General features: G+C 41.0%; 2 protein-coding genes across 2 annotated transcripts; both read right to left on the reverse strand.

Annotated features, from left to right (window-relative positions):
• Positions 1–1,156: 1,156 nt before the first annotated feature.
• Positions 1,157–10,035, reverse strand: LOC130211646 (uncharacterized). Its single transcript, XM_056442528.1, has 18 exons — positions 9,869–10,035; positions 9,660–9,682; positions 8,449–8,515; positions 8,125–8,339; positions 7,945–8,025; positions 7,790–7,849; positions 7,516–7,698; positions 6,795–6,962; positions 6,611–6,674; positions 6,416–6,506; positions 6,173–6,314; positions 5,748–5,852; positions 5,397–5,496; positions 4,953–5,187; positions 3,281–3,355; positions 3,090–3,192; positions 2,631–2,746; positions 1,157–1,914 (listed from the first exon to the last, which is right to left on the reverse strand). The coding sequence occupies exons 1-18, from the start codon at positions 9,891–9,893 to the stop codon at positions 1,809–1,811; spliced, it is 1,959 nt and encodes a 652-aa protein (XP_056298503.1). The 5' UTR covers positions 9,894–10,035; the 3' UTR covers positions 1,157–1,808.
• A 352-nt stretch (positions 10,036–10,387) lies between these two features.
• Positions 10,388–18,274, reverse strand: mfsd8 (major facilitator superfamily domain containing 8). The gene is made up of 12 exons (XM_056443007.1): positions 17,963–18,274; positions 16,795–16,877; positions 15,766–15,809; positions 15,151–15,391; positions 14,849–14,962; positions 14,031–14,175; positions 13,804–13,862; positions 12,872–12,974; positions 12,597–12,731; positions 12,400–12,503; positions 11,453–11,691; positions 10,388–11,314 (listed from the first exon to the last, which is right to left on the reverse strand). The coding sequence occupies exons 1-12, from the start codon at positions 18,019–18,021 to the stop codon at positions 11,108–11,110; spliced, it is 1,533 nt and encodes a 510-aa protein (XP_056298982.1). The 5' UTR covers positions 18,022–18,274; the 3' UTR covers positions 10,388–11,107.
• Between the last annotated feature and the right edge of the window lie 671 nt (positions 18,275–18,945).

The following is an 18,945-nucleotide window of genomic DNA, read 5'->3' on the forward strand; positions in this document are numbered from 1 at the left end:
ACTGTCTGAAGTTGCCATCAAACCCTAAATCAATGAACGACCGTTAAAGAAAACACATGAAAGGTCTCTACATTCTCAGCAGCGTTTTTTTTAAATACAGTGGATATAGTATGAGTCACAACGTCATGCAAATTGCACAGTATTTAAAAAAAGTTGAAAATGTGGTACAAAAGATGCACACATTTATAAAGTCATACTGTCACTAAAAGTTCAACAATATAGATTATACCATGAAATGTCATAAGTATTGTAGATCATTAAAATGTCGAGTCACTATCGTATAACATGGAAGTTAGATTAGCTCGTTACATATTAAGTCAAATTTTGGATGTAGAAACAAAGCCATACGAAAGATGCAGTTTAGTGTCATACAATCTAATAAAAGATGGTATGTTAAAGAAATTAAACGTATAGCATGTTATGAAAACAGAAAATCATTCGTCATAGTTGAGTAAGCAAGTGTTTGTGTAAACATAATTTACATTTTTTGATTAAACTTATTTTAATGAAACTGATGGAACCAAAAGCTGCCTGCTCAGCATATTTTCAGAAAGCCAGTTGGAGCCAAGAACACAAACATAGTTTGGCAGGTGAGTCGTGCTTATGGGCGAATAAATCAAGTCACGGAACAATTATCGTGTAACATGTAGAAGAGTCTGTATAGCATGCCCAAAAAGTACCTGGAGATGTTAAAATAAATATATTATTGTTTAGTATGCAAAAGTCTGAAAATAGTAGTAAAAAGGTATAGTATGTCAAAGAAAATGATATTAAAGTCATAACATGTCAAATTCTAAGCACATTGGTCGACTTCACTCAGATTCACCTTCAGCTGAAAACCTCACGTCGACCCAGATGACCGGTGATCAAAACCATCGATCACAAAGTTTCTCGTATGTCAGAACTTCACAGCTAAACTTCTCCCCGACTGAGCCGGTACTGCCACCTCCTGGCAGCTCAGCTCCATCTACCTGCACAGCGCAAACGACCACAGCTCAATTAGTTTGCATTTATTTGCAGATTTGCTGAGCTTTATAATCCAAAAATGTTTCTACTTGGTCTTTACACCGGCTGTTCAGGTTTCACAATAGCAGCGTAAACTATTCACATTCAGTGGTTAAAGACCATGTTTGAGGAAAGAAGGGGGGGAAACAAATATGGAAGAATCTTTAATTGTTGGATGAAGCAGTCACTTTTAAATCATCTTAAAGATGAAAACAAAGTTTCGTTTTCAACAATTTATTTTCGGGATTATAGATCATTTAGATACACGCCATAATAGGAGGCTCATTAAGTGGACAAGCGTCTTTGAGAACTATGAAAAGCGCTATAGAAATTGTATTATTACTACAGCAATAATGTATGTAAATCAACTGTAAAAAACAAATGTCTCGCTTGGCTTATACGTCACTTTAAAAATCAACACGACGGTGGATCTCAGGCCCGATGCCAATAACATCATTTAAAGTCTCAGATATAAAATTTGGACACTTTACCACCAGCTGTGATTTAGTGTAAACAGATTTATTAATATATAACACCGTTATGTCACGCATTAAGAAGCGCTTGTAAATACCTGAAATCATCAGCTGACATAACCAGTCGGCTTTTAGTCAGAAAATACAAAACTAGAATAATTTCTTTAAATCATGTCATTATCAGGGACTAATACTTAACATGTTCTTTCTTCAATGCTACCAGACAAACGGTGATTTCTGTTGTCCGATGACAATACTTCAACGGTTTGCAAAGCCTCACAACCCTGTAGCTACGATGTACCGAGTGGACCGTGTCAGTGGTTCTTCCTCTCAGTACTTGTTGTTTCCCCGGTACTCGGGGACTTGTCTGTACGGGCGAAACAATCTCCAGATTCTAGCGGCATTCCCCCCTTCAGCGTACTCGTTCTGCCTGTAACTGAAGGACGAGACGAGTTACGCCGTGAACAAAGGGCTCTTAAACTAACCAAACAGTAGATATCAGAGTTAACCATGATTTTAAAAAATAAAATAAAATGCTGTGATTGGTTGATTCCACCAGCAAACCACTGAGAAGCAGACAGACGCCCTTCTGAGGCCACTTTGGAACGATTGCTTCCTCTAAACCAGTCGTTTGGAACCCTCTAGGGGGAACGTCATTACATCCATTACAAAAAACTTAGAAAATAAATATTTAATAAATATTAAATCAAATATAAGTGCAAGTTCACAAACAGAATTTTATATATTATATTTTAAATCTGACTGGCAAAATACTGCGCATTACATCTTTAAAAAAAATTATATTTCACAGGTACATAACTGAAAAAAGCTCTCAACCATATTCTGCCTTTATGAAAGCTGTATGATTACTTTATAATTTAGCAGGATGTAGTGTGGCATTATACAGATTGTATTCCGTTATTGAGCCTCATCTCATTGATATGAAAAGCTGGTGGACAATAGATGCATGTCAGTACATCCAAAATCAAACCACTTTCATGAAGGTCAGATTTATAGCAGGACTGTTAGTTCTTCGCTAGGATATATATGCATCTAATAAACGGGTAACTGTTATATAAAACTTGATTTTTAACACCGAAGAAGAAATTAAATACACAAATGTCCTAAGATGTGGGATATAAAAGGACTAACCTCATATTTTCATCTTCCAGGTCATCCGCTTTGTGGGCAGATCTGGAAATTCCCAAACCATGAGGAATCCTATCTGGATACCTCACTGCAATCTTCATGCCGTTCAGATCAAACCCCTGAAGATGTGAGCAAAAAAACTGTCTTATAGGAGTGTATAGTGGGAGGCAGCAACCTCCTCCTCCTCCTCTGCACAGGGAGGAGAGGGAGTAATCATTCGTCTTGGGAACCAAATGAGAATCATTAAGTGACCCGATAGCAGGAATTATGACCCATTTCAACTGAATAAGCAGCTTATAACGTACATACTCGCACCCTTGTGCGTATAACCAACTTCATTTTCGCAGGAAGGGAAATGTGCAATGACAGTGAAATATTGTCCGCCCCCCATCAACAATACCCATGAAGTGAGGTCGGCAACCTGGAGTCTCGTTGGCCTTCAAGAGTTCCGAGTGTACTTACATGCAAGCGTCTAATTGCTTCATCACAATACTCTTGTTTTGTATAGTTCACGAAGGCACAGCGTTTGTAAGTCAGAAGCTTCACACTGTCGACGGCCCCGACCCTGCAGGAGGAGACGCGTGGAGGTCAACTCAAGGATCTGACTGCAGAAGGTCAAGCAGGAGAGAAACTAAAGGAACCAACGCTCTTACTTGCGGAACACGTTGGCTATCACAGACTCGGTGACTGGGTGAACCAAGTTCCCAACCCAAACGGGAAACAGCTCCCTGTTGAACGGAAAGCAAGTCGATAAGAAAACGTGAAACAACAGAGTGCAGATCAAGTCATTTTGTAGGAAAAAAACATCTTTATGAAAGCAGGGAATGATTTTCTGCTCTTAAAACATATCGTCTAATTAGATAAAAAGCAAAAGTCTGAAGAGGACCGAAACAAGCTCGTCAAAAACAAGAACTGATCATATACAATTAACCTGCATTGATACTGGCCAATATTGGTATCCATTATGCTTTAATTAATATATCATTGATCGGTGAAGGGAAATATTGAAGGGAGATTTCTGGCTGTTTGAAGTGTAGACCAGTTGGAAGCGAGCCTGCCAGAGGACCCGCCTCCTCCCTGCTCCACAACACTAATCATCCTCCAGACACAGACAACATGTTACCTCCACATAGGAGCAGCACTGCTAATTAAAGCTCATTCGTCAGTTATATGGTCAATATTAAGGCAGTACAGATACTCAAGCTGAGCAATATGTGCAAAAAACTCTACAACACGCAACTAAACATGACTGAAATGCCAGATTCATTCAAACTACTTGAGCAAGATGGTTCACATTCATTTTAGGGCTGCAACAACGAATCGATAAAAATCGATTGTTAAAATAGTTGGCAACGAATTTCATTATTATTACGACGCTCAATAAGTCGCAGAGTATTAAAAAAGTTGAGTTGAGCGCAGAGCGGAGCGGACGGAACGCTGCGTTGTGAGAGCCAATCAGCGCTGAGCTGCTCCGCTGTTGATGAATCTAATTGGCTGCTGCTGCTCACGTGGCGCTGGATGCGGAAGTCATTTACGTAGTCGGAGTGACATTCACGGAGTGCGCCTCCGGGTGATGTTATGAACCCAGACACCAGGGCGCTACGACGTGTGTGGCATTTCCACAAGAAGTATAATGTAGAAAAAGGGTTATTTATTTCCTTGGCGGATGGCGGACAATATTTTTCCATGGAGAAAGGCAACTGAGATAAGCCACGCCCCCTCACCGTATGAGGCGTTTAACCCATAAATAGCCAACTCAGGGGAGTAAACCGCTGTCAGTTCTGTTTGTGACAGGGTTCATCCACATGCTGACCAGTGGATCTCCAGGACCTTTCCATGATTTTAAACCAAATTTCCATGATTAAACATTTAGTGAAAACTCTGTGTATACATGAACAAGTGAGAAGATGTAGTATTTAAACTAACAATGAGAATTCCAAAGCATACCGTGTATATTCCGTGTAAATTAACATTTGAATATAACACATTTGCATTACTTTTCCAAACATTTTGGGATTTTATTTTTTTCAATTACTTTTCTAGGCCTGGAAATAACCATTTAAAAATTCCAGGACTTTTCCAGGTTTTCCATGACCGTACGGACCCTGTTTTGAATAAAGGGTTGACAATTAGTGTTTTTGTTTTTTTATCCGATTAATCGAAAAAATAATCAACAGATTAATCGATTATCAAAATAATGGTTCGTTGCAGCCCTAATTCATTTAAAACTCTGCATGTCTCCGCAACCTCTGGTCCTGTTGGCGTAGCCAGATATCTGCAGACCCCCGACGACAAACTGCACCGTGTGACTTGACCGGTACTCACTGTGGTGGCTGTGAGGCTGCATTGCTGGTCTTCGTGGCCTGACCGGGAATAGCCGTTTGTTGCCTCTGGACATTGGACATATTCTGAACCGGGCCTAAAGGTTGGCTCCTAAATGCTGGTTTCGGTGCCTCATGGGACTGAGCAGCATGGACTGTGTTGGCTGAGAGGACTGGCGACACTCCGGAGAAATTGGCAACTTGAGCTGGTTGGACAGCGCCATTTGAATGAAGAGCTCCTGCCAAAAAAATACACGTTGTAAAAATGGTAAACTGTACAAAGAGATATAAATATGGTTTTAGGTAATCAATTAAACTGGGCTAACCACACAAGCTGATGATCCCTGGCCACGTCTATTCTCAACTCAAGCTACAATACGAGTTCAGGAAATTAACTCGACTGTTTTCATTTCCTCTGATGCATGCCAGTATTTGTAAATTCACTCACCGGGTCGGTGGTTTAGTTTGGACAGCACCTCTAGTGCCTTTTTTACGGTCCCATGAATAATTAAAGCATTTGAGCTCTGCTCCCGAGTGAAACCATACTCCTGAAACAGAACAGAGAGTTCAAACCACCTCCGTGAATTATTAGACATCGATTTTCCTTTCATACAATTAAGACAACACTCTGTTTCTTCAATATGAAACGGGACTAAAACCGGTTAATTTCTCTCATTGCTCTTTTGTGATGACGTCTTGAATACAAATGAATAAACATTGCATCTGAAACACAATGATTTATTTATTGTCATTGCATTGATAACATTTCCCCAGCTACTTCTCCCAGTGGACTACTCACCATTAGTTGTGTAATCTGCACCCACATCAGTTCCTGGGCAGCTTCTGCACACGAACTGTCCAGTTTGAGGACCTCTCTGAAGGCCTGGGCAGCCTCCTCGTACCTCTGGAGAAAGAAGAGAAAAACGATGAGCTTCCACCCCCTGCTCCCTCCGGACGAAATCAAAGTTCAAACTCACTGACGCCATCCTGCTGGAGAGATCAGCAGAGTTATTACTCATCAGGTACTTTTTTTTTAGAGCCCTCCTAGCTGATGCTTGTATACCATGTGTTCTATAACTGAGCTGGATGCTGCTTGAAGATGAGTGATGCTGTTGCAAGAGTGCATGCTGGATACGTCTAGATTATTTTGCTAAAGTGCCACGCAGCAACAGTGACTCAACCACGACATTTAGAATAACGCGGCACATATGGTGGAACATTTACCTTTAGACCCGCCAACGCTCGGCCCTTCCTAAACAGGCCTTTAACCCAGCCCGGCCACATGCTGAGACACAACTCGGCATCAGTCAGCGCCTTCTCATATTCTTGCATCTTTTCAAAACAGAAGGAACGATTGCCAAACAACCTGCGAGCGAAACAAGAGTCAAAAAGTTTAATAAAAAACATTGGGTGAGTAAGCGCCTTCAACAAATTGACTTTAAATATCATAAAGGTAAAAGCTCTTACTTAAACTCTGTAGGGTTGTACTTAATTGCGTCTGTGAAATACTTCACAGCCATATTAAAGTCTCCAGCACTTGCAAACCTATTTCCAATAACTAGAAAAGGGAAAAACTTCAGTTAAAAGACAAAATATTTAAATATGAATATATATTTATCTACAACTGAAGCCGAGTTTGTCAATCAAATGGAGAAAACTTACCTGCAAGATCAGTACTTATTTTCACATTATCTTCAAAGGTGGGGCTGCTAATGGCTGCAGAATCCTGTTCGGACAGAGAGAAATTAAATGATTTAACTTATTCCAAGACAAAATCCAAATACGGTCAAATCTGTTGTCATAGGAATAGTACTCGACACTCTGTTAAATCAGACTTATAGCTCACCTTCTTCTCAACATCCGGGTCTTCATTTGGTTTGTCAGGGAGCGGTTTACGGTCTTCTTTGACGAGGGTCTTTTTCCTCTCCCTCCTCTCAGACACGGGCTTCTGCTCCAATTTACGCTTGGCTATGAGAGCAGCTTTACTCACAAAAGAGCTCGTCATGTCCAGTTCCTTAAATTTTTTTTAAAAGATGCACGTAAGCCCTGATTAGACCGAGCACAGCAAAGCGAGGTGCACACGGAAGTATACAAAAATAGGCTTCGCCATGTGATTATTACAAATAGATAACAACTGTGGTATCTTTATATTGTGATATATTTAGAGAATTTAAATTATCTATACGGTGAAAGAAGATTTTGGCCATATCGTCCAGCCCTAATGGCAACTACAGTTGGTGACGTCATGTAGCGATGTGTCCCCAGAAAAATTGACTACAATGAGTAAAAAAGGTCAATTTTTACACCTTGACGTTCAAATGTTACATTGTACATTAACGCATGTAAACACGTTCTACTAGAAACCCAAAACACAGGTATGAACCAGAAAACCAGTATGACACGTCCTCTTTAAGTCTTCCAGTGCAAAAATAACATAATTGGTGGATAAAGGGGTAATTTCTGTATAAATGCAATTATGCAAAGTGTGTTATTCTGTACACATGTAGAGTATGACTCACACCGTAAATGATAGGACTATGAATGGGAATAAGATTAGCCAATGGTACCTCAGCGTCGCCCGAGTCGTTCCTGGTGTTGCCATCTTCATCACTGGAGTCGTCTTCACTACTGTCACTGCTGTCTGTATCTTTTGCTGAGGCACACTGTTTACGGGACACGGTATTGTTTTTGGCTCCTTCGTTATCTGGTTTGCTCCCTTCAGTTTTAGATTGCTGCGAATCGTCTTTCCCCTGTGAATCACAAACATGTTTTAAAGCGTGCAACTTCATGAAAACGTGTTAGCGGCTTCCATCTGCAGTAAAGACACACATTAACCGTTACCTCTTCATTCGTTATAGGGTTCTGTTTCTCCCTCTCAAGCCGTTTTTTCTCCTTTCGTTTCTGTCGGACGAGAATAGACAATGAAAAAAAGTGTAATCTACACAATTTGACATCAACTTGTTGCTATGAAATTCATGAGAGATTGTGGAATGTACCATTTTTTTAAGTCGCTTCTTCTCAGCTTTTTCTTTCTCTTTTTTTACTTCTTCTAATAATCTGGCTCTTCTTTCAGAGTCCTACAAGAAATGCAAAGTACAGTGTATATATTTAAACCACTTTCACATCGTAGGAAAGCCATCCATTTGATAAGATGAGTAAAACAAAAGTGAACTTACACTCTCCTTTGGCTGCATTTTTACTGAGGGCGGGCCAGGAAGTTCACTAGACGTGTTGTAATGCCGTGGAAGCTGATAAGCAGAGCCACTTAATCCTTCTCCATCACTTCTCTTGTCAGAAAGCCTCGGATATCCATGCAAATTGCTAGTAATACGTTCCCATTTGTCAGTTACATCCTCATCCGTGTCATCTTGCTCATCATCGTATTCCATACCTGCGAGGAAAGAATGATTTTTAAGTTGTATGCAATTTCACCAACAAAAAAAGAAAACAGATGTGTGCGTGTGTGTGTGGGGCATATGTGCAATGTGACACATTCTTACCGATGAGACCAAGTCTTACTATCCTTTGAAAACCAGGACGACCATCAAACAAATCCACAACACTTTGCTAGAGAGGAGAAAGAGATGTGATGGTCAGCTCTACATGCAATGAGCTCAGTTCTTTCAGCCTTGAAAAATTGGCATTCATGTAGGCCCCATTGTCCTCTGAACCAAAAGATAGCAGTGCTCTCAAGGCTGTCCAATGCCAGGACTAAATGTGAACTTGAGTTGCACTGAGTAAACACTACATAAAGCAGCCGTTTCCTCAAGTTTCACTTTCATTTACCCATGGAAAGATGACCTCCTGGATGACCATCAGTAAGATAAATAGCCGTACACTAACAAAACAGTAAATGTAACGCAAACTCTATCTGTATGTAATTTGGTGAAATATTCTGCATATTGCAGAAAAGCTATTACCTACACAGCATGTCACCAAGAGTAGCCTTGGGCACTTGTGGGAAAACACACAGCTACAGCACGAGATAAGCTTCAGGAAGTAAAAACAAAAAACACGGCCAAGTTTTTTTGTTCATTACAAGACCAAGAAAGGAATTACAGTGGTCTGTTTTCCCAGCTGCACAGTTTGAACCTATTTATCTATTCATGTGCGGGAACATGCAATCTATTTAAAAAATGTCGGACTACCCTGACATTTATCTGGAGTATTTTGACGAGGGAGTCTTTATGTTGTTTGTATCTGGTGCTTTCTAGAGCTACGAGAGGAGTTAAATTCACGATCGGCGGATTCGTGCCAACTATTTTAATAATCGATTTTTAGCGACTCGTTATTGAAGCCCTAAACTGGATGTTATGATCATGATAACTTCAAGTATTACATATATATCACACCAATTCAGTAGAATAACAGTGCCAGGCATATTGGTAACGAACGTATCAATGCCAACTCATCTCGTTGTGTTGCACGTAGTGTGGCGTATTTCTTTGTGTGGGAACTAAAGCGCTAACTGCGCTCTTTTGATTATAGAATATTCACACCGGAAGTGATTACGCGCGCTGTAGTGAGTAAAACTGGCGAAAGTAACGTGAAACGCAGGGAATCCATTACCAGCTTTACAAATACCAGATGCACAACGGCTGCTGCAACATGTGGGACATTCCCCGAGGCTGAAAGCAATATGCCCATGTGCTCGATGCTGTCTGTGAGGAGCCTAAAAGCTAAAGAAAGTGTAAAAGGTAACACTACTTACGACCATTCGGACATCCGTAAACTCTGTAGAAAAGGAAGAAAAGCAAACAATGTAAATGCTTGTAGAATCCTCGTATAATAAAACCAGGAAGTTATTGTGTGAAGTATCGGTAAGTTAAAGGGGAAGCTAACTTCCAACTACGACTATCGGGTTAGCTTGTTCGCTAAAGTAGCCACACACGTCTGAGAGGCCAATGTGCATGTTCTTACCACTCTCGTCTCTAAATATTTCCATTTTTCAGTCACGCGTGCTTTCCCACAGCCGTATAGACTCGTACATTCAAGTTATTTGCAAACAATGATGCATAAATGTAACGCTAATGTTAGCAGCCTGTAACGTTTGCAGCGCGCATTTTTTTCGCGTTGTCAGCTTCTTCCTGATCACGTGGGCACACGGAACATTCTTTTGTTGTACGCATGCGCGCTGCGTCGGTGCAGCCCAGCGAAGCGCCTTCCCATTACTTCTGCATTGGTATGAGTCTAACAATCCACTAGACTAATCTCTTTTACACATACTATATATGTTTAAATAGGATTTGATTCACATTAATTTTAGTTTGAATAGTTCTTAAGTGGGTTTCTTACCTTTAATTTAACATTTAAAGTCCCCAGAGGATCAATAAAGTCTTATTGGCTATATCATCTTGCATTCTTCAAATTAAGAGGTAGAAACGTCAATCGCACAAATGCATCACCAATTCTGATAAAAAAATGTAACATAAAGCTATATTTACATTTTAAGAGAACATTACTCCTTTAATATATTACATAGAAAATCATTAGCGCCACCGCTTTCACCACACATTGAAATGTCCCCTGTGGGACGAATAAAGGAATATCATATCATTTCAGCATAACCACGACCAGTAGCGCCAAACAACCATCAGTGAAGCCGTCAACCTAAATAATAACATCTTTTCAATATCTTTGTTTTGGAAAAAAAGTTGTTTCACATTTATGTAAACTTTCCTTGCATGACAACTATCATTCCACATTAAAACTGACAATCTCTTAATATTCTCCACTTCAACAGCGAAATGACAATTTTCAAGAAATTCATCACACAAAGAATGCCACATACAAATAATAAAATATAATTCTGAGCACATTTTCGGTTTGTAAAAACTAAATATCAAACAATTTTAGAGCATTTATTTTAAAGTGCCCTTGATGAGGTCATGGTTGCTGCTCCTATGCACAGCCCGCATGCCTGTAGATTTTCATATTTGATATTATTGAATTAAAGATATTCTGAGAATATTTTGGTAAAGTAGTCCTGGTATTAAAAAAGAACCAATATATGTTTGAGTCCAAACATCACATGGCTTCTTCTCTCACAACCAGTGAAAGGGCAGCGGCAATCCTGAGTGATATTAGGCAAATCAGGCTGTCCAGCGCAGTGTTCCCCCTTGTTTTACAGCTCCGGGGGGGGGGGGATATCTTTACTTTTTATTGAATAGTCCTTCCATGGCGTCCAGGAAAGGGGAGGAGTCGGCGGTAAACAGAGCTGAGGATGACGATGGCCCCTAGCACTATGCCACAGATGATGCTGAAGGCCCAGCGGGGTCCAAGGATGGTATAGGCCTGGGAGACAAAGATCGGGGCAACTGTCCGCGCGCCACTCCCCGAGGCTGTCAACAAGCCCATGTACACTCCCTGCAAAAAACAACAGAAAACATCCACTCTGGGTTCTCAAAAGATGTATAATTTTAATATAAAGAAATGTATGGGCACATTCAAAGTGGTTTAAAGTACCCCAATAATACTTCCATCAAACTACAGCCCACCTCTTACCTGAGGTTTGGGTCCGAGGATTTTGGAATAGAGTGTGTATGACATCACGTTGCAGGCTGGGTACCCCACCCCGATGAGGATGTCAGATGAGATGTACTGGGCCAGATGGATGGCAGGAGTATACTGGCACCAGGTCTGTTCATATGGGCAGCCTGTTGGCTCCACGGAGTTGTTGGAGGCTATAGCGGCTTTAGACGTCTGACTGACCAGAGAGCTGTTCATAGAGTTGTTTTTGATGTCTGTATTTTGAAAATACAAGGGTTAGGGTTTGGCGTGTTGGAGGAAATCATGTAGCCTAGTTTGAACTCTTTAGAGTTAGCCAGCATAAACAATGATGTCCCTCGCTATGATACTTGGTTATCTAACAGATGTTTCCTGAAAGCGGACCATGATCCTTGGTTATCGAGTGCAGTTGGGTCACGGTCACCTTGATCCAACTGGAGTGAATCGTGCGCCAGGTTCTCCAACAATTCATTTGATTGGTTAAAAGGTCTGATGGGAGGGCTAAATGTACACTACAAATATGTGCTAAATATTCTAAGATGGATTTGTTAAACTTGTTGAATGTTGCCGCGTGCTCATTAAAACACTTCCCGCTGGGTTGCTTCGCCAAATCAACGTCTCTCTGCTCTTCATTTTGCCACAACAGGCGGCGATCCCAGCTGACATTGGGCAAAGCCAGGGTACACCTGGGAAGCAACAGTGCAAGGCACCACATCACCGTGTGGCCCGGTGGCCATTTCAAAGTCATCCAGTGCAACGCCCAGCTGTATTCTTTCAGCGCCAAGAATAGGCAACAGTAAACACAGATATACTAATGTCCCCACACTCAAAGCAAAAAAGCCAAACAGTATCATTTCAATCAAAAATAAAAATAAATCCGCAAACCAAGCCAAAGGGGCAGTCATTCTGCAGCTATTAATTACTCGGAACGGAACAGTGCGTACCTGCCCACTGGATTTTAGGGTACTGATTTCCCCATGGCAGGAGAATAAAGAAACCGCAGAATATAATTGCCAAGCCAGCTAGCAACACAGGACGATCCCCGACCCTGAAAGTAAATAATTAACTTGGTTAAATCGGGAACAATTTTGGACACTCAAATATATTTCTATCTAAGCCAATTATATATGAAGAAAAGTACCTTTGAGAGGCCACTTTTACGACTAGAAACACCAATATGGATTCCAATCCAATGCAGCAGATGATGATGCCATTGTATAGCACAGCTTCCCTCCTTGTCCAAGCGAACATGTCCATGGACAACGGGGTGGCAATTCTGAAAAAACATATAAAAACCTACCGTCAGATGTTTAAAGCTTTACACAGCAGAGTATAAAGAGGCAATGAAAAGTTGCAATAAATGTCTGAGTTATATTCTAAGATGTCTGTCTCAGTAGACTTTGATTAAATACATACGTCTCAAAGACCGCAAAGAAGAACATGATGATGAAGAAGAGAACGTTGGAAGTCAGGACTGCTACCTGATCAATGGTCTGCTCTTCACGAACATCATCTCCGTCTACAGGAAAGAGGTGATGATAAAAGCATGAACCAAATAGCAAAAAACAATAATCTGCAACCACAACTACTCATTTAATAGTAAATATATTGTCATATACAGGACTGTCTCAGAAAATTAGAATATTGTGATAAAGTTCTTTATTTTCTGTAATGCAATTAAAAAAACAAAAATGTCATGCATTCTGGATTCATTACAAATCAACTGAAATATTGCAAGCCTTTTATTCTTTTAATATTGCTGATTATGGCTTACAGCTTAAGAAAACTCTAAAATCCTATCTCATAAAATTTGAATATTTCCTCAGACCAAGTAAAAAAAAAGATTTATAACAGCAAAACAAAATCAAACATTTGAAAATGTGTTTCCAGGTGTTTCGAGTTAATTAGACGATTCAAGTGATTTGTTTAATACCCTACTAGTATACTTTTTCATGATATTCTAATATTTAGAGATAGGATATTTGAGTTTTCTTAAGCTGTAAGCCATAATCAGCAATATTAAAAGAATAAAAGGCTTGCAATATTTCAGTTGATTTGTAATGAATCCAGAATGCATGACATTTTTGTTTTTTTAATTGCATTACAGAAAATAAAGAACTTTATCACAATATTCTAATTTTCTGAGACAGTCCTGTATATATAATTGTAAGTGGTACCAATAGAACAGGCCTGGACTAGGTCTCCCTTGTGATGCAATTTATTTCCTAGTAATGTCAAACACTGTCCACTGAACTTATTATCACTTTGCTGCAAACTAGTTTAGTCTATATCACCAAAATAATCAAAAACTGGGATCTAAAAAAAGAATAAAGTAGGACAATTAATACCCTCCGATGTGTCGTTGATGGCTCGGATCTGTCTTCCATGCTCATCAACATGGTGATCTCTGTTGACAAGTATCGAACAAACATCTTAGCCACTTCAAAACAGCATTGAGAAACTCAATACTAGACATAAACTGACAAAACAATAGCTGAATGTATTAAAGAGGATGTGAATCTTTGATGGGCTCAAATTCCAAACACAGAACAACAAGGAACACATAAATCCTTACCTCAGCAGAAAAACAACCAGCAGGATGTTGATGAAGCAAAAGGCGGTGGCTAGGAGAGCAGGAGCTGTGTACATGTTGAGCTGCAGGTCGATAACCTTCACCGTGACACCGTGCTCACCGATGAACGACAGGCAGGCCTGCAGAGCTGACAGATACGAACACAGGCAGGTGTTAAAACATACAAACCGACAAACCAATGACTTGCTTGTTGTTTTTCCCCATCATACACGATGCCCGTGTGGTGGGGAACGCTCCCCGGAGAAGGGAGGGTAGCATTTGGAACGCAGCCCGTAGGCTGGCTCCGCCCCCAATCAACGGCAGCATAGAAAACGCACCTGTTGTCTGACCTGTCCTCGCTCTGTGGTGGCTCTTGGTGACTTTCAATCCTTTTATTTTCACGCCATCCGACTACTTTCACGCCATCTGACTACATCTGACAGTCACACTCTTTGTATTATTTTGCAGCATGGAGTTACCTTTTTAATCTCCGTTTATCATTTGTAGGTTCACCTGCTGCTGTTTTTTTCCACACCTGTTTTGCATGGTTTGTTCATTACTTGGATTAGATTATTTGTTTCCTGTAATACTCTTCTGGTTAATTTTACTAAACGCGTCTCTGGACAAATACTGGAAACAAATCTTTTTCCTTAACACTTACTATATATATATATTTGGGTTGTTAATTTATATTTCTTGGGGTGTAAGGCCCCAGGCGGCGTTGTTGGTTTCCTTTCGTTTCCCCCTCCCTTAAGGCCCCGTCACACTAGCATCATATGCCCTCTACACTGGCCTGGTTTACATAATATAAACACCTTTACCTGGTCCCAGGATGAAACCCAAGGCCTGACAGGCACTCATGTTCGCCATGGCACTGGTCCTCTCCTTCAGTGATGTAGCGCCTGCAACAAAGGACCTCACCACAGCGACATTACCTGACGTAAAAAAACAGACCAATGCGAATGTTGGCAAGTTAGTTATGTGACATGGACCGCAATATAAAATGGTAAAGCGGAACCCTGTGTACAGTTTATAAGCAATCCATAGCATTCAATGAAGAGGGTTGTTATTTACAGGCATGTGGACATTTCAAAATAATGTGAAAAAGGCCTTCACACGTCACCTGCGCCAACGCCCACAAAGGCTCTAGACACGAGTACGTGGTACTTGTTGTTGGTCGTGGGCAGGTATGCGTAGGCGTAGTAGATATTGGCCAACAGGTTGATGGTGATGGAACACACAAGCGGCTCCCTGTGTGGCCGGTAGTTGGACCAAAGGCCAAAAATGGGCGAGGCCAACATCTGACCGAGACTGTATGCCGCCACGACCCATCCCAAGAAGGTGGCATTGGCACTATCATCAACCTGTAACACACATAATCCCAAAACGTGTGGAGTCATGAGCATGTTCTACAGAATACCCTGCAGTATGACGGTTTGAGGACAATGTGAGTACATGAGACAGTGAAATGTGAGTCCTATTGCATGCAGTTATGTTTGACACACCTAGAATATGAGCTAATGTTTCCACATCTTCACTACAAATATTAACTAATCTATCTTGATCTTTATCTAAAACTAAGTCCCCAAAATGTTCTTCGATTCTTTCACTTCCCCTTGACCTGGCGAAGATTTGCCTTAGAGTGGAAAACACAAAGTGCCTTCCTTTGTATCATAGACATCAGCAGAACCAGTTAACAGTCTTTTATAAACAAAATGGTAAACCATACAGTACATACCTGTTGTAAATAGGGCCACAGTGATGTGATGACAATTGTGAAACCTGAAAAGGCACATGAAACATAGATGACTCTCCTGTGATCCTAAACATTGTGTCAGAACACTGTTTTCTTTCCACCAGCTTCTTCCCTGCCACAGTCGGACTGATGGCAAAACAGAACTATTGAAAAATATGTACTGAGAAAATGTGCGATATTTCAATCTGTACAATATCCCCACATAACCTTCCCCCACCTCTCCAAATGTGCACTATCCCCATATAACTTACCCCTCTTTCTTGCCACAAGCTAGGAACAGCACTAGCATATTTGTTTGTTAACCTCTGCCCTCCTTTTTTTTTAACTGTACCTAATACTGTATATTCTACCACCTTATGTACAGTGTTTTTAGATTACATTTTTTTTCAATTTCTAATAGTGTGTTTGTACCTCTGCAAAACAATTCCAATGTTTCTGGACGGTTGGCCGAGGCACAAATGGCAAATAAAAAACCTTTGAATTATATCATACTTAACACAAGCCAGCCAAACAGAGGCTAGATGCAACAGTACCTATTGCAACAAAAACTCACAAGCTCTGGGTCTTTTGGAGTATTTTGTATAGATGGTTAAGATGACAAATGTTGCACCAGAGATTCACTTAACAACGGAAAAGGAAGCCTGAGGATTGGATAAGGTGCAGCAGATCACTGCCGGAGTCTGCACCCAGGAATTGGAGGGAGAGCAAGGACCGAGGGCTATTCCTCTACCCAGACTACTCATGGCTGCAAGCGTCCACCGGTGATTGTGTTGCTGCTGTTTACATTACTCCCGATGTGCATTTTAAAAATAATGCACAACTGTTTTTCTTGTATAGCACACATGGATTGGGCTACAACTTCATTTAGTTTTGGACTCTCTCTCCAGATTTAGTCTCTCCATCAATACGGAAGTTACAAAACAATGTCCCTTATGTCCCACCAGCTGTGCACGTACTGGACTCAGAGTGTAGTGTCTCTGCAATGGGCTTTCTAGTCGTGGGCATCCTCACCTACACTGCTGAGAAACATGGTGAAGTACATAACTCGGATGGACTTCCACCGACTCTTGTAGTCTTCATCCTGAGAGTCCTCACTTTACACAAGATGGAAAGACAGAACATGTGAATTAAAGTTATTGATATAGACTTGCAAATATGACAAACAAAAAAATGCTTTGCCCCAAAGGGTTTGCATAATAAATTGTTAACTTAGAGTAGTATTGGTAATACTAATTATCGTACGTCTGCAGTTTGTTTAGTAAACAACGCACTAGAGCAGGGGTCCCCAACCATCGGGCCGCGGCCCGGTACCGGTCCACGGCTTGGTTGGAACCGGGCCGCGGAAAAAGAGTGAATAAAAAAAGTTGTAATTTTGTTTTTAATCAGTCGGAAAAATATATTATTTTGAAAAAGGACCGGATACACCCGTGTGTACGTCTGAGCCGCGTTCAGGGGTCTTAAAGTTCGGGTTTATCGCTGCAGGCGAGTCTCACGCGCCGAACCCTCTGCTGGCGGCACATTTCAGTGACAAAGAATCTTAAAACATATTCAACCTGCTCAATGAATTCTGTCACTTCAGGGAAATGACAACTATTTTCAAGTTGGCCGATAAAGTCGCTGCTGTGTGGGCGAGTGAACAGCGGAATATTCTACATGTTTCAGACGTTGACCGGGTGGAAGAGGCTTTTAAAATTGTTTGAGCGGTACTCCAACCACAAAAGACCCGACTGCAAAAGAATAGACCTGCAACCCATTTGTAAACAAACCCACCCGGTGAATCGAGCCCGTCCGAGCTAGAAGAAAATTTGTTCGAGATGCAAATGACAACTCTGCCGGTGTTCTAATGACAGCGACCAGAACTCGGTTCGGAGCAGCGGACCAAACACACGTCTGTGTCGCCGTCTCCATTAGCGGCTCGTTGCAGGTAAACAAGCGCACGGCTCACACTAATTCGGCGTAATGATGAGTTGTAGTTTTGGCACTTTATGCCCTAAGTATAATTGTATGACGTCATATTTATTACGTCATTTATATTGCCGGTCCGTGAAAATAATTTCTGACACGGAACCGGTCCGTGGCTCAAAAAAGGTTGGGGACCCCTGCACTAGAGTGCACCGCTGTCCAAAGGTAACAGTGGCTACAGGCTAAGGTGTCTCTGGCGATTGAACTCTGCACTCACCTGCTCGCTTCATCCCTGAGCAACGGGGTCGTGTCGTCAGGGTCAGACAATTGAGACATGTTTGCTAAAAAACTTAAACCACGCACAACTTTGACGATGTAAAACAGCGCTGCTAATTCCCCATGTAGCCGAGGGTCCGTGAACTACACTGCTGACGCCAAATACAACTTCTCCGCACTCAAGCTAACGGTGTACATTCTTACAAATAACGTTACGTTAACCTGACTAATGCCCCAAAGTAGTATAAAGTGGAGTAGTTTCCAACCGACGGTAAAGTTTATCAACAAAAGTACGCTACACAGGAGCTGTTTCTTCTTCTTTTAATTTAGGGGGCGGACTACAACCCACATGCTAAAGAGCACAGCGCCCCCTACTGTACCGGAGTGTGTAAGATCATGACTTGACGTCATGTCATTTAGCTGAACACAATCATATTGTGATTATTATATATATTTGTTATGAAAGATGTCTTACACTCAGCACACGTTCAACGGGTTCTTTAGTGTTGCATAAAGCTGACGTTAATCTTAACCACAAAACAATGTCAACACTTGCAACTACTGCTTCCGGTTAAACTTTTATTTTTAAAGTTGAATTACAGTTAAACCGAACTATTGTTTTAATCTTTTCACAATGAGCTGTTCAACCAAATAATTTTAGTATGCCAGTTAATATGAATACGGTACAAGCTCAAGACCTACAGAGACCAACTATACACATTTATTTTGAAGCCAATATCGCTGAACTTCCGGTCCCTTCTGTTTACCTTTTGCTGCTCTCGAGGCAGCGCGCCCACGTGAGCATTCACACACAACACGTGCCCCTGTCCAGGATTCACACAACGTCCACCTTCCATGTCAGCACAGCAATGCAGCAGAGCCTTTTATACTGTCGTGCCAAGTTCGTAGATAGTTAAACTTTATAATAGTAGTAGATTCAATTGGAGATGTTTTTCTATTAGACAAAGTAAAGTGTAGTTGATT

The sequence above is a fragment of the Pseudoliparis swirei genome, chromosome 21, assembly GCF_029220125.1.
Source record: "Pseudoliparis swirei isolate HS2019 ecotype Mariana Trench chromosome 21, NWPU_hadal_v1, whole genome shotgun sequence".
Classification (NCBI taxonomy): domain Eukaryota; kingdom Metazoa; phylum Chordata; class Actinopteri; order Perciformes; family Liparidae; genus Pseudoliparis; species Pseudoliparis swirei.